The sequence below is a fragment of the Littorina saxatilis genome, linkage group LG3 (genome assembly GCF_037325665.1).
Source record: "Littorina saxatilis isolate snail1 linkage group LG3, US_GU_Lsax_2.0, whole genome shotgun sequence".
Taxonomy (NCBI): domain Eukaryota; kingdom Metazoa; phylum Mollusca; class Gastropoda; order Littorinimorpha; family Littorinidae; genus Littorina; species Littorina saxatilis.
This window is the reverse complement of record NC_090247.1, coordinates 2,701,704-2,714,840: the sequence shown is the minus strand read 5'-3', so window position 1 is coordinate 2,714,840 and position 13,137 is coordinate 2,701,704. Positions and strand designations below refer to the sequence as shown.

Below are 13,137 nucleotides of genomic sequence, written 5' to 3'. Positions count from 1 at the left end.
ATACAACTACATTATACGAGCCGTCTATGGACTAGAACAGTGACGTTCTCTGTGACGTACATCAAAAGCGCCGACGCACTTAATCCGAACGAACGCCACGAACCCACTACTCAAAACAACGTGGTAAACAACTTGTTTTGACAGGACTAGAAAGTTCACCTGCATTCTCGTTCAAACATAAATATTGTGTTTACAAAATATAATATCGGTACTTTCCCACAAAGTACAAATAAGTCAACTACATGCAACACACAAAACTGAACCAAAGTTCAGCAACGGCAGCGTTTCCTAACAGGTGGTAAGACGTCGGCCTCCTAATCGGGAGGTCGTGAGTTCGAATCCCGGTCGCTGCTGACTGGTGGGTTAAACGTGGAGATTTGTCCGATCTCCCATGTCAAGTTATGTGCAGACCTGCTAGTGACTTAACCCCCTTCGTGCGTACACGCAAGCACAAGACCAAGTGCACACAAAAAAGATCCTGTAATCCATGTCAGAGTTCGGTGGGTTATGGATACACGAAAATACCCAGCATGCCTACTCAACGAAAGCGGAGTGAAGCTGACTATGCTCTCAGAGTTTTGTGTGGGGAACCCAAATGGGTAAACCAGCTCACACGTAGGCTAACCAGACAATTCTGGAACGCTGAAGAAGAAGATACATGTTGATGATTTAAATACGGTGTTTGCTTGGGACGATGTTCTATGTGTGTTGTAAAAGGGCCTGAGATTAAAGGAAAAAACGAAAACTGTACCTCCGTTCTTTGTTCATTTAGAAAAAGTGCCAAGAACTGGATGGCCACCTTCTGGAGATCAGAGATTTTGAAGAGAACACCTATGTCAACCAACTCATCATGACTAAAACAGGTGAGGCAATTAAACCACTCAACCATATACACAACTCCATGACGCTACTTGAAACCACCTCCGGCTCGGGAGCCTCGTTGACCAGGAGCTGGAGCGCAACAACCATCCCTCCCTTGCGGTGGCCCCTTTTTTTATTTTTTTTTTATTACCATCTAAAGTCGGGGTCAAACCCGTGAACATGGCCCTAATGGTTTTACCGTGAGTGCGTTAAACAATACTTTTCATCAACTCACTCACTCACAGGGGAGTGACCTGCTTAATGTTTTAGCGGTCAGACCGGGACTGTTATTGTTGATCGCATTAGAAATGAACAAGACAAACTAACATTTTAATTAAACATATCAAAGTGAGTTCTCCTCAAAAATGACCTTTCTTTTAATAATTCGCAATATCTTGAAAAAAGCACCGAAAAGCAAATTCTCAGTAAACATTGAAGCCCGAATGGCGGAATCTTACTCTGAGGATCGCTTCGGCTATCATTTTGGCCACAATTCAATCAATCAATCAATATCAATTAATCAATATGAAGCTTATATAGCGCGTATTCCGTGGGTACAGTTCTAAGCGCTTGTCGAAGAGTTGTCAACACAGGACTAACAAAGAAACTAACATCTTCAGACGGACACGAACCCTATCACACACTAGCAAACCCTGGTAAACAAACAACTGTTTAACAACAATGTACACATCAATAGCTAGGTCAAACAAAATAATATTAAGCACAAAGAAAACACCTCTCACAGAGCACAGCACAAGAATTAACCGAAAACAGCACCGTTAAGGCGTCATTACTCATATGCTGCTGAGCGTTAAATGTTATCGGACATGACTGTCTAAAAATGATAGCATTTGCTGGTAGTTTTCAAGAATACATGGTATCGCAAATTTAAGGAAGCTGTTGCAGGGTACCTGCAGGTGGGTAGAATTTCGACATAGTCACGCTGTGTCGAAAATAAATCGAAATCGTGGGAAAAAGCGAGAATTTTGACTGCGAAATTCGAGTCATTCTAGAAACTGTTTTCAAGTTCAAGGGACGTAACTTCTGAGTGCAAAAGGAGAGCATTAATTCGGGACACTATGTTTTTTATTTTATTTTTTTATCCATTTGGTTGTAGCCAAAATTAGTCTGCAATGCTGCCACACCATTGATAAAGTAAAAAAATATGCGAACTTTGTTTTTGAACAGTTGAATCCCTGTGGCTTGGGTTGAAGAAGGATGAACGCGGGGACTATATTTTCGACACGGACAGAAGGAAACCGGTTTACAACAAAGGGACTCTACCGGATATCCAGGACCCAGAAAAAGAGTGTGTCAAGGTCACTGAGGATAAGCAATGGTTGGAGGAAAAGTGCGACATGTTGTTGAACTACGTCTGCCAAAAACACGGGTAAGTTGGTACTACCGGCTCTTAGTATGGCATCGATGAGGTAAGGTAAGACAAGGAAAGGAAAGGTGAGGTGCGGTAAGGTAAGGTAAGGTAAGATAAGATAAGGTAAGGTAAGATAAGGTAAGGTAAGGTAAGATAAAGTGAGGTAAAGTGAGGTGAGGTTAGATGGTAAGGTAAGGTGAGGTAAAGTGATGTAAGGTAAGGCAAGATAACATACGATAAGCTAAGGTAAGCTAAGGTAAGATAAAATAAGGTAAGGTAAGGTAAAATGAGGTAAAGCGATGTAAGGTAAGGTAAGATAAGGTAAGGTAAGCTAAGCTAAGGTACGGTAAGGTAAGATAAGATAAAGTAAGGTAAGGTACGGTAAGATAAAATAAGGTAAGGTAAGGTAAGGTGAGATGGTAAGGTGAGGTAAAGCGATGTAAGGTAAGGTATGATAAGGTAAGGTAAGGTGAGGTGAGGTAAGGTAAGGTAAGGTGAGGTGAGGTGAGATGAGGTGAGATGGTAAGGTAAGGTGAGGTAAAGCGATGTAAGGTAAGGTAAGATAAGATACGATAAGCCAAGGTAAGGTAGGGGAAGGTAAGGTAAGGTAAGGTAAGGTAAGGTGAGGTGAGGTAAGGTAAATGTAAGGTCGGATAAGATAAGATAAGATAGGATGTCTATTTTTATGTTTACACACATGGGACGTTTTCTCTAAGCACCAGTATGCAGCAATGCAGGCAACAATAGCATAAAGACGTTAAATAATAATCAATGTCTATGTCACTACTCTACTATTGTACTTGCAGAGTAAGGTTGCGAGTTCGACCTGGGTCAGGGCGTTAGCAATTTTCTCCCCCCCCCCTTTCCTTTCCTTGGTGGTGGGTTCAAGTGCTAGTCTTTCGGATGAGACGAAAAACCGAGGTCCCTTCGTGTACACTACATTGGGGTATGCACGTTAAAGATCCCACGATTGACAAACAGGTCTTTACTGGCAAAATTGTATAGGCGTAGATATTAAATGTCTACCAAAATACCCGTGTGACTTGGAATAATAGGCCGTGAAAAGTGGATACAGCGCCGAAATGGCTGTCGATCTACTGGCCGATGTGAATGAGTGATATATTGTGTAAAAAATTCCATCTCACACGGCATTAATAGGTAACATGCGCCTTGAGTCGCCTTGTGTGGTGAGATACGTGCGCGATATTAATCCTCGTAAATAAATATAAATAAATAAGTAAGGCCCCATCTGATAAAAACACATCTCTCAATAAAAAAGCAAAGCACCTGTTCTACCTGCGTCCATAGTTTGAACCAAACTGTACCTGTTATAAAAGGCCACCTGCGATGTAGGGACACTTTTGGCTGGTCCCAAGGGTGACCATTAATGGCAGGGACCACTGTACCATGCTCAGGTTGACCAGTTTGAATCACTCGAAATCACATTAATCAAGACTTAGAGACAGAACCATAACTGCTTCTTTACTGTGGACGTACTTGGCCCGAAATAGAACCAAGGTAACCTGTCAAACCTGTCTATAAGTTCCACCCAAGGGACCGACCACAATGATCGTTATAGACAGGTGGTCGCTATAGAAAGGTGAATTATATATGTAGCAAAAACATGTCTGGGATCCTTTAGGGCGGTCGCAGTGGGCAGGTGATCGTTGTGGAGACGTTGTCGCCAAGGAAGGTATGTAATATGTATCATGCATGTTCAGGAGCTCCTTATCCCAAAAGATAACATTTGAGATTTCTTTCCCTTTTCAGAAAAATCAGAGCTCGTGACTACCTGCCCTAGAAAGGACAAACGTCGTCTGCAACACAGTTACAACGCTGATCATTTGAAACACTTCCTTACTGCAAGATTTCGTTTAATGGAGAAATAAATCAACTGTGCATTGTCATGTGATACTGTTTTTGAAGTGAACGATCTGTAAGAGAGAGAGAGAGAGAGAGAGAGAGAGAGAGAGAGAGAGAGAGAGAGAGAGAGAGAGAGAGAGAGAGAGAGAGAGAGAGAGAGAGAGAGAGAGAGAGAGAGTCTGGAGTCTGGAGTCTGGATGGTTTATTGATTAAGCCTTGGGCCCATTTCAATTGGGGGTGTACAAAGTTTCAACATTCATGCTTCATGAAAAATAATCATAGTAATATTAATCATAATAAAAATCATCATCATCGTAATGACAGTCGACATGGCGACAGTGGAAACAGGCATTTACAACAGCAAAACGTTTGAAAAAGGACAGTAATGCATCAGCACAAAATCCAGTCTCTGTCGCACTTCACTCATGTCTCTCTGTCATCCTTCCGTCCATCCATCCATCCATCCATCCAGCCAACCATCCATCCATCCATCCATCCATCCTTCTATCCATCTCATGTCCCTCTGTCCTCCATCCATCTAATCATCCGTCTGTCTGTCCAACCATTCATCCGTCATCCATCTATTCATCCCTCCATCTATCCCTTCACATGCCCTTTCACACGCAAATCTGCAAGCAGTTATATGCATAATCGTTGCATCCCTGATACATAGCATCACATTAACGTTTTCAAAAACCAAAACATTATTACTATTTTTTTAAGCAATCGACAAAAACAACAAAAATAGCATACACATAAAACAAGATCGTGCAATATCTTATATTCAGTGTACCCACTCACTGCGTATTTTAAACGCGTTCATGATGAAGGTTGCAAGTCTAAGTAATATTGATCTGTTTGGTGTCGCTAGAAGTAGCGCCAGTTTAAAGCTTGATGGACGGTTGTAATATTTTGCAGGTATGTAGTACTCACGAATATCAGCATATTTTGGACATTTCAAAACAAAATGAATTTCATCTTCGGTCTCGTTTGCGCAGAATGGACACAAGTAATCTACAGCTGTTGACGACCGAATGTGTCGTAATCGGTGCACTTTGAGTGGCGAGACACCAAGTCTTAACCTAATCAGGCAGTTTCTTGCTTTGACGTGCTTCAGGTCATTTAAGTATGAAGACATAGATAAGGCTGACTTGAAAGTGCTACAGAAAAGGAATCGTTCTTTACTTTGTACGGTTTCTATCCACTTTTGCTTGTATAATGTGACTAGTCTGTTCTTGAATTCCGTTATGAACGCATTTTCATTTCCAACGCCTTGTTGAATCCAAACTTGGTCAAAGCCGTATTTGTATAGCACATAGCAAACTGATGACGCCCATGTTCTTTTATTTTGTTCGTGTAAATAAAGCAGCATTTTATAAGCTTTCTGTGGCAATCGATGACTAGGCATTTTCAGGATGCGCAACCAAAATCGTATGGACTTAACAAACGTGTTGACAAATAACGGGTGTCTGCCAGTTTCTCCATACACAAGTGTGTTTGGTGTTTTCATGCTTGTGTTCAGAAACCTCTTAAAGGCAAACAGATGCGAGAGAGACAGAGAGACAGAGAGACCGAGAAACAGAGACAGAGACAGAGAGACAGAGAGAGACAGAGAGAGACAGAGAGACAGAGAAAGACAGAGAGAGAATTGAATTGAATTGAACTTTATTTAACAAGGATTAAGATTTAAGGCTACGGCGCCTTTTCTTACAATCTGTCCTTGGGAAGCATAGACACACAATTATATAATTAAAAAATTAAAAATTAAAAAGTTAAAAAGTTAACCAACAAAAGGAGGTCGGAAAACTTCAGCACGTGATAATAAAGATGACGATGATGATGATGATGATGACGATGATGATGATGATAATGATGATGATGAAGATGAGGCATGAAGAGCATACATTTGTGGTTATACATAAAATCAAATGCATACTATGCAGGTTATAAATACACGCTGGTAGCAATCGAACATGTAGCAATAGTACAACAAAAATATGTTCAGAACATACAATGCACAGCATATCTTTGACGTAGGGGAAGGGCTCCTAATATGGACCGGCTCCCAATATGGACCACCACCAACTAACGGCGCTAGAGCGCTCAAAAAGGTTTTATTCGCTGTATTCACCCTCTTTAGATAACTTGTTCATGTCAAAACAGTTGCAGAAACACAAAATCTCAAAACCGTTAGGCTTTTTCTCTCTTTTCACTTTTGGCAGCGTTCACTCTAAATTTGCCGCCTAAAACGGACTCGTTTCTGTCTACAGCTAAAGCTTTTATCAAACAGAAATGGCTATATATGACAGCTAAAACCGTATTTGTTACATTTTAGCAGTGTTGACCCCGAGTTTCTACTGCAAACAAAAAATAATAGCAAAATATCAAAGTATGTGCGAGTCCCCTAATATGGACCACCTTCAACAAATCGAAGAAAATAAAAGCTAAAGGCTATTTTCATTAATTCATTAAGAAGCTTGCTGGTAATAACCTATAATTAGCCCTCGAGATTTAAAAAAAATGCAACGAAAAGTCTTATTTTCGTGGAAGTTGATAATTTCACTTATTTTCACTCTGTTTTTGATAAGCTTCTTTAGTTTCCTGGTGTGCTTCAAATAATGCTCTCATCAACCCGAAACAGATAAATCTAAAGCATATTTTAATTAGGCTGACTTGTACACTAATTTGTATCATGTTATTTTGAAATATAGGGGGCTTTTTACAATGATTCGTGAAGGCCGCTTCACTGGTCCATATTAGGCGCCCAGGCTCTTAATATGGACCCTTTGTGATTTTTTCTGTATTTAATTTTTGCTGAATGTGTATCAAAGCTATTTTACTCTAATTAGGCCTAACGGTTCACCTAAGAAAGAAGGACTACCAAACACAAAATGAAACTTCTTTGCACAAAAACAAGCTAGTTATCAGCAATAAACAAAAAGTGGTCCATATTAGGGGCCCTTCCCCTAATACTAAGTGTGGTAAATCAAAAGGCGTTAAATTACTTAGACATTAAGTGGTTTTTGGCTCACGTAAGTGTAGTCTATGCGATCGTAACTTTGTTTGTCTGTGCGTGCGTGCGTATGTGCGTGCGTGCGTGCGTGTGTATGTCTGTGGTAGAAACTCTAACATTTGAAGACGTCACATTACATTGACGTCACATGATGACGTAAGAGGGTTAGACGTCACGCGAAGGAAGTACTGAAAGTCTCGGTCATTATTATTTTGAGCGGGCCGAGACTAGTTGGCAGTCGTGTCCCTGTAAGTAGGCTACATGCAGACAGACAGATCTAGATCTAGTGTCTCGCTTTCTTGCACAGTTTCACCTATGCTCTTTCTCTGTGTGTGTGTGTGTGTGTGTGTGTGTGTGTGTGTGTGTGTGTGTGTGTGTGTGTGTGTGTGTGTGTGTGTGTGTGTTACTGTTTGTCGATTTCTTACGTGAGCCTTGATGGCTTCGCCTCTTGTTAACACATTTTTTAAAACGTTTTGATGACTTTAAGTGCTTAAAGGATGATGGAAGCGAATTCCAAACTGAAGTACCCGAAAAAGCAAGACTGGTCTAAAACAGGTCAATTCGTGGAATCGGTGGGATCAAGTTGACCGACCCATATCTGTGGGTAGCTTTATTAAATAATGATGTAATGTAAATCGGCACTTTACCGTAATACAATTTATGCATGAAAATGGCTTTGTTTAACTTGAAATGATTTTCCAGTGGAAGAAAGTTAAGCATTTTTAATTTTAAGAGAGAGAGACAGAGAGAGAGAGAGAGAGAGAGAGAGACAGACAGACAGACAGACAGACAGACAGACAGACAGACAGACAGAGAGAGCGAGAAAGAGACAGAGTGAACGATCTGTAAGAGAGAGAGAGAGAGAGAGAAGGCGAAGGCGAAGGCGAATTTTTATTGCATCAAACACAATGTGTATGTACAAGGGGGAGAAATAGTTAGCATGTGAACAAAGTGGACTTGACCGTCCGGAAGCAAGGCAACTTAATGTGAGCTTGGGAACGAGTTACGGTACACATGCACTTGTGTGCATCCGTGTGAACTCGTGGTACCTCTGTACTATCGGGGATCCATTAAGGTTTCCGAGACTGAGTTTCATTTCTATTGAATTGGTCTCGCGGAATAGCCGATTCTAAAATTTGCATAGGTAAAACGATTGTTTTTTTAGTACAAGCCTCTGGAGTAAATTTTGTGATTTAATGTTTTTGTGAACGGGAAACAATTGACAGGTGGCTTTATTCCATCTCCCTTTTTCCCTCCGCCGCGATGTAAAGTTGAATAGTTGAAGGTGACGTTAGGCACTAATTAAAGAAAGTGGGGCTGCCTGACACCCCTCGAGTTGAATGGGTTAATCTTGTGACACCGGCGCACAGGATGTGAACGCTAAAACTGTGCTTTTGCTTGGAATCTTTGAGGGAAGAAGACGTGTATTTGGTGCGGTGTGTTTTCAATGCCGTTGTGTGACATGTCTGTCACGACCGGAAATCTTTCCGGGATGTGAGGATTCTTTTGCTGGTAGGTTAAAACAATTTTCTTTCTGTAAATGGGTAGGCGGTGAAAAGAATAGTATGCTGCTTGGGGGGAGGATTTATTTGAATGTTCAAGTAGATTGTTTTGTGAGTTGGAATGTTTGGGAAGACTTTTGTGTGTGTGAATGTTTTAGAAGACCGTCGTTTGAGAGAACGGTATTGTAGGCATGTTATTTGGTAGGAATGATGTGTTTTGTTGTTCAACGAGTTAGTTTGTGGTAGTTGAAATTGTTGATTTGTTTACGTATGCTTACGGCGTGCATTCTGTGCTTTGCAGGATGGCCGAGTGTGCGACGGGGTTTAGTTAGGTCTGGGTTTAGTTAGGTCTTTTTCTTTTTTTAGTGGGTCGTAGATTTGTTTTTATAGACTAGGTTTTGTTAGTGAAGAGTAGTTAGATTTAGTGGAGAGAATTTGGTCAGGTTTTGTTAGAGTTTTTGTAGATTTGGTTTTTTTTAAAGAATTGTTTTTTTTAGGTTGTTTTTTTAGATTTCGTTTGTTTTAAATTAGAGTCTCATTGTGGTTTTTTTTGGATTAAAGTTGAGAGTGAGGATTTAGAGTAGAGTGTAGTTTGGGGAAAGGATTTGGTGTGTTTTAAAGGGTATCTTTAAGGGAAGAATGTAGTTTTAGAATGAAGAGTGAGAATATTGTTTTTTTTTGAAGTTGTTTAGTCCTATACAGTGAAAGTGTTGTATTTGAAAATAAACCCCCGTTATCCCACATTTTCCCCATTTCATCGTATGGAATAAAAGAACCTGGGTAATATAACTTGTGTCGTCTGCTTTAGTGTTTGAGTTCAGTACGAAAGAGGAAAGTAGATTGGCACACGGTTACATTTGGCGCTGCGGAGCAAGGGTGGGTAGGGGGTGTTACTGTTAGGGCTAGGATTAGAGTAGGTTAGGGGACCCCGTCGCACAGGGAGAGGATGGCAGGCATGCAGTCCGGACGCGGGCTGGTGTCGAGGAGACAGGCGTGTGAGAAGTTGGAGGGAGTCCGGGCGTGACGTCGACGGATGCGGCTTTGTTGTCAACATTGCCTTTTAGTTTGTTAATCCGTGGAAGAAAGGATTACAGTGATTAACATTTCTTTTTACTCTGTTAATCCACAGAAGAAGGACTTCAACGATTAACATTTCTTCGGACGTTTGTGAAAGACTGTTTGCACACCGTACAAAGAGACAGAGTTGGGGAGTGGACCAGCACTGGAAGAGTGTGTTTGATTATGTTGATTTGATATTATGACTGACATGTGTAGTTGTATGTTTGATTATGCTACATGGTGATGTGATGTGATTACTAACACTTTTGGTTGTGTTGTATGTATGCTGGGTGGTGTGGGTTTTTTCTTGGTTGCCAGTAAGAGCTTGGTTTAACTTGTATTACACACGTGTTGACAAGTTTCGAATAACCTTCTGGTTGAAGAAACGTAACACCAACACAGGTCAATGTTATAAATACCAACCTTTTAAAATACCAACCTTTTAAAATACCAACCTTTTAAAATACCAACCTTTTAAAATACCAACATGGATGAATCTGGTTTGGAATTTACTTCGGCCGCTGATTTTTCACAGACACCGTTGGGGCTGGGAAGGGGAAGGATTGTAAGAGAAGGAGGGGATTTGCGGAGAATGGCTACAGAGTTGGGTAGCATGAGGGAAAGTTTAGAGGCAAGATCCGCCCCGAAAGTTGTTGTTTCAAAACCCCCCAAAGTCAGGAAATTCTACGGAGATAGCAGAGAAGATGGAAGGTACTCTGTTAAGGATTTCATAGAAGAGATTAGTAGTGCTGTGAAGGATTTCGGGAGAGAAGAACAGATTCGCTATGTGACTCAGCATGTAGAGGGACTAGCCAGGGTTGAACTGAAGTCATGTGGTCAGTCATACAGCAGTATCGAAGACATTTTTGCAATCTTAGTGGATGCATTCGGCGACAAACGCCCATTACCAACTCTTATGGCATGTTTTGCTGAAAGGCGACAGGGAAGTCGAGAAACGGTCCGAGCGTATGCCAATGATTTATTCACACGCTTTAACGCGGTGAAAGCCAAACAAGAGGAATCGAGACGCGCTGTGTCCTCTGAAGACCTGCTTGTGGATCATTTTGTTGAAGGGATTCATGACAGATCGCTGGTCCTTGATTTGAGGAGGCACATACAGAACGGGTCGGTCTCATTTAGTGAACTGAGGAAATTGGCATTAGAATGGGAAGAAATACGTACTCCAGTTCCAAAGAACGCTACAGCCAATACAGTCGCGACTCATGACAATTCAGATTGTTGCGAAGAAGTCAGGAAGATGGCGAGTCGCCAAAAAGAGTTAGAACAGGAACTTGAGGCACTCAAGGTCGGGCTTTCAGAAAGACGACCTCCCAAATATAAGTTTACATCCGATGGAAAACCCATTTGTCTGAAATGTGGCAAGCCTGGCCACGTGATCAGATCATGTACTTGGAAAGGGTTAAACCAGTAACCGACTGTGTAAAGAGCCGTACACAGGACGGGGAGGAAAAGGGCTCAGTTCTTTCTGGAATGGTGGGCGAACGACCTGTTGTTGTGGTAGAAATGGGAGGTGTGACGTTGGAAACGTTGTGGGATACCGGTTCACAAGTCACGATTATCAGTGAACATTGTTTTTACAAACATTTTAGCGAAGAACTGGTAAGAGACAATACACTTGTACGGTTGGTTGGAGCCAATGGGTTGGAGGTTCCCTACATAGGCTACACTATACTGGACGTTAAGGTTGGGGAACAAGTTATTCCCGAAAGGGTCATCCTTGTTCAAAAGGAAGTTTCTGATTCGGAGGGTTGCGAGCCGCGAGTCATACTCGGCATGAACGTCATCCGTGACGTGAGAGATCATGGGCCTGTGAATATTAGAGTGGCAGACATAACGGTAGACACTCCAGCTTGTGTTGGGTTTGTGAGGGTGCCAAAGGGTGGCATACACATGTCCGCTCGCTCAATTTCCACTGTTTGTTTGAGTGGAGGGTATGGAAAGAAGGTGACAGAACAGGGCGAGTACGTCATAGAGGCATTAGAGGGTCCAACCCGGGAGAAGTGTTTACTAGCCCAAACTCTGGTAAAGGGAAAAGGTCCGTGGAACGTCCAGATCGTTAATCTGAGTGATGAAGATGTCTTTTTGACAGAGCGAACTCCGGTTGGCACGGTTCATGCAGTTCATAGCGTTGTTTCGCCAGGGGTGAAGGCAGAGGAGATTGCTGGGAAGGTTGTGGTGTCGTGTGATACGATATCTGCAGAGAGTGATGTGTCAGACTTGAAGGTTCCCGAGAGTCTGTTGGGCGCAGCAAGTAATGAAGAGGAACGCAAACAGTTGCATGATTTGTATTGCGAGTTTCCAGAAACATGGGTCAAAGATGATCTGGATGTAGGTTATTCTGACCTAATTAAGCACAAAGTTCCTTTGCTGGACGATGTTCCAGTAAGTCAGACATACCGTCGCATTCCCCCAACACAACTTGAAGAGGTTAGAAAACACATTCAAGACTTGTTAGAGAAAGACATTATACAGCCCAGTACTAGCCCTTTTGCTTCGCCTATAGTTTTAGTGCGGAAGAAGAACGGAGAATTGCGCATGTGTGTGGACTATCGCAAGCTGAATGCGAAGACGAGACGTGATGCATTTCCACTGCCAAGGATTGACGAGTCTTTGGATGCATTGAAGGGAGCGAACTACTTTTCCACATTGGATCTTGCTTCAGGGTATCATCAGATAGCAATGGACGAGGAGGACAGACAAAAGACTGCTTTCATTACACCATTTGGGTTATTTGAGTTCAAGCGTATGCCATTCGGACTCTGTTCCGCTCCCGCTACTTTCCAACGACTCATGACAGCAGGGATGAATGACCTGATTTTCCAGATGCTGCTGGTGTACTTGGATGACATTTTGGTCTATAGTAAAACCTTCCAGGAACACGTTGAGCGATTGAGAGCAGTGCTTTCTCGACTGAGAGAGCTGGGACTCAAACTGAACCCGGACAAGTGCAAGTTCTGTCGTACTTCAGTGCAGTATCTGGGCTACACCATTTCACAGGGTGGCATCGCGACTGACGCGGAGAAAATCAAAGCTGTTGAACAGTGGGCAGTTCCTCAGACGCTTAGGGAATTGAGAGCTTTCTTGGGATTTGCATCGTACTACCGCCGATTCGTGCTAGGGTTTGCACAGATGGCAGGGCCGTTGCATGCACTGGTCGGGAAGGTACATGAGGGTGTGAAGGGTAAACCCGGAGGGAAGACTGTTCGGTTGGGTGGAAAGTGGACGTTAGACTGTCAACAGGCTTTTGAAAAGCTGAAACTAGCTCTCATCAGTGCTCCAGTGTTGGGATACGCTGATTATAGTCTTCCCTTTGTCTTGGAAACAGACGCAAGTTCAAAAGGTCTGGGGGCAGTGTTGTCTCAGACTCAGGAGGGAAGAAAGAGGGTTATAGCCTACGCAAGTCGAACACTTCGTCCATCAGAGAAAAACATGCAGAACTATAGTTC

General features: G+C 42.2%; 1 protein-coding gene across 1 annotated transcript in view; it reads left to right on the top strand.

Annotated features, from left to right (window-relative positions):
• The window catches only part of LOC138961386 (neurotrypsin-like), an 11,944-nt gene extending 7,804 nt beyond the window's left edge, over window positions 1-4,140 (top strand). Inside the window, exons 7-9 of the mRNA XM_070333002.1 lie at window positions 773-863; window positions 2,050-2,251; window positions 4,004-4,140. Of these exons, the coding sequence (XP_070189103.1) occupies window positions 773-863; window positions 2,050-2,251; window positions 4,004-4,034 (324 nt within the window). The 3' untranslated portion in view covers window positions 4,035-4,140. The remainder of the gene's footprint in view (window positions 1-772; window positions 864-2,049; window positions 2,252-4,003) is intronic.
• Window positions 4,141-13,137: the final 8,997 nt, after the last annotated feature.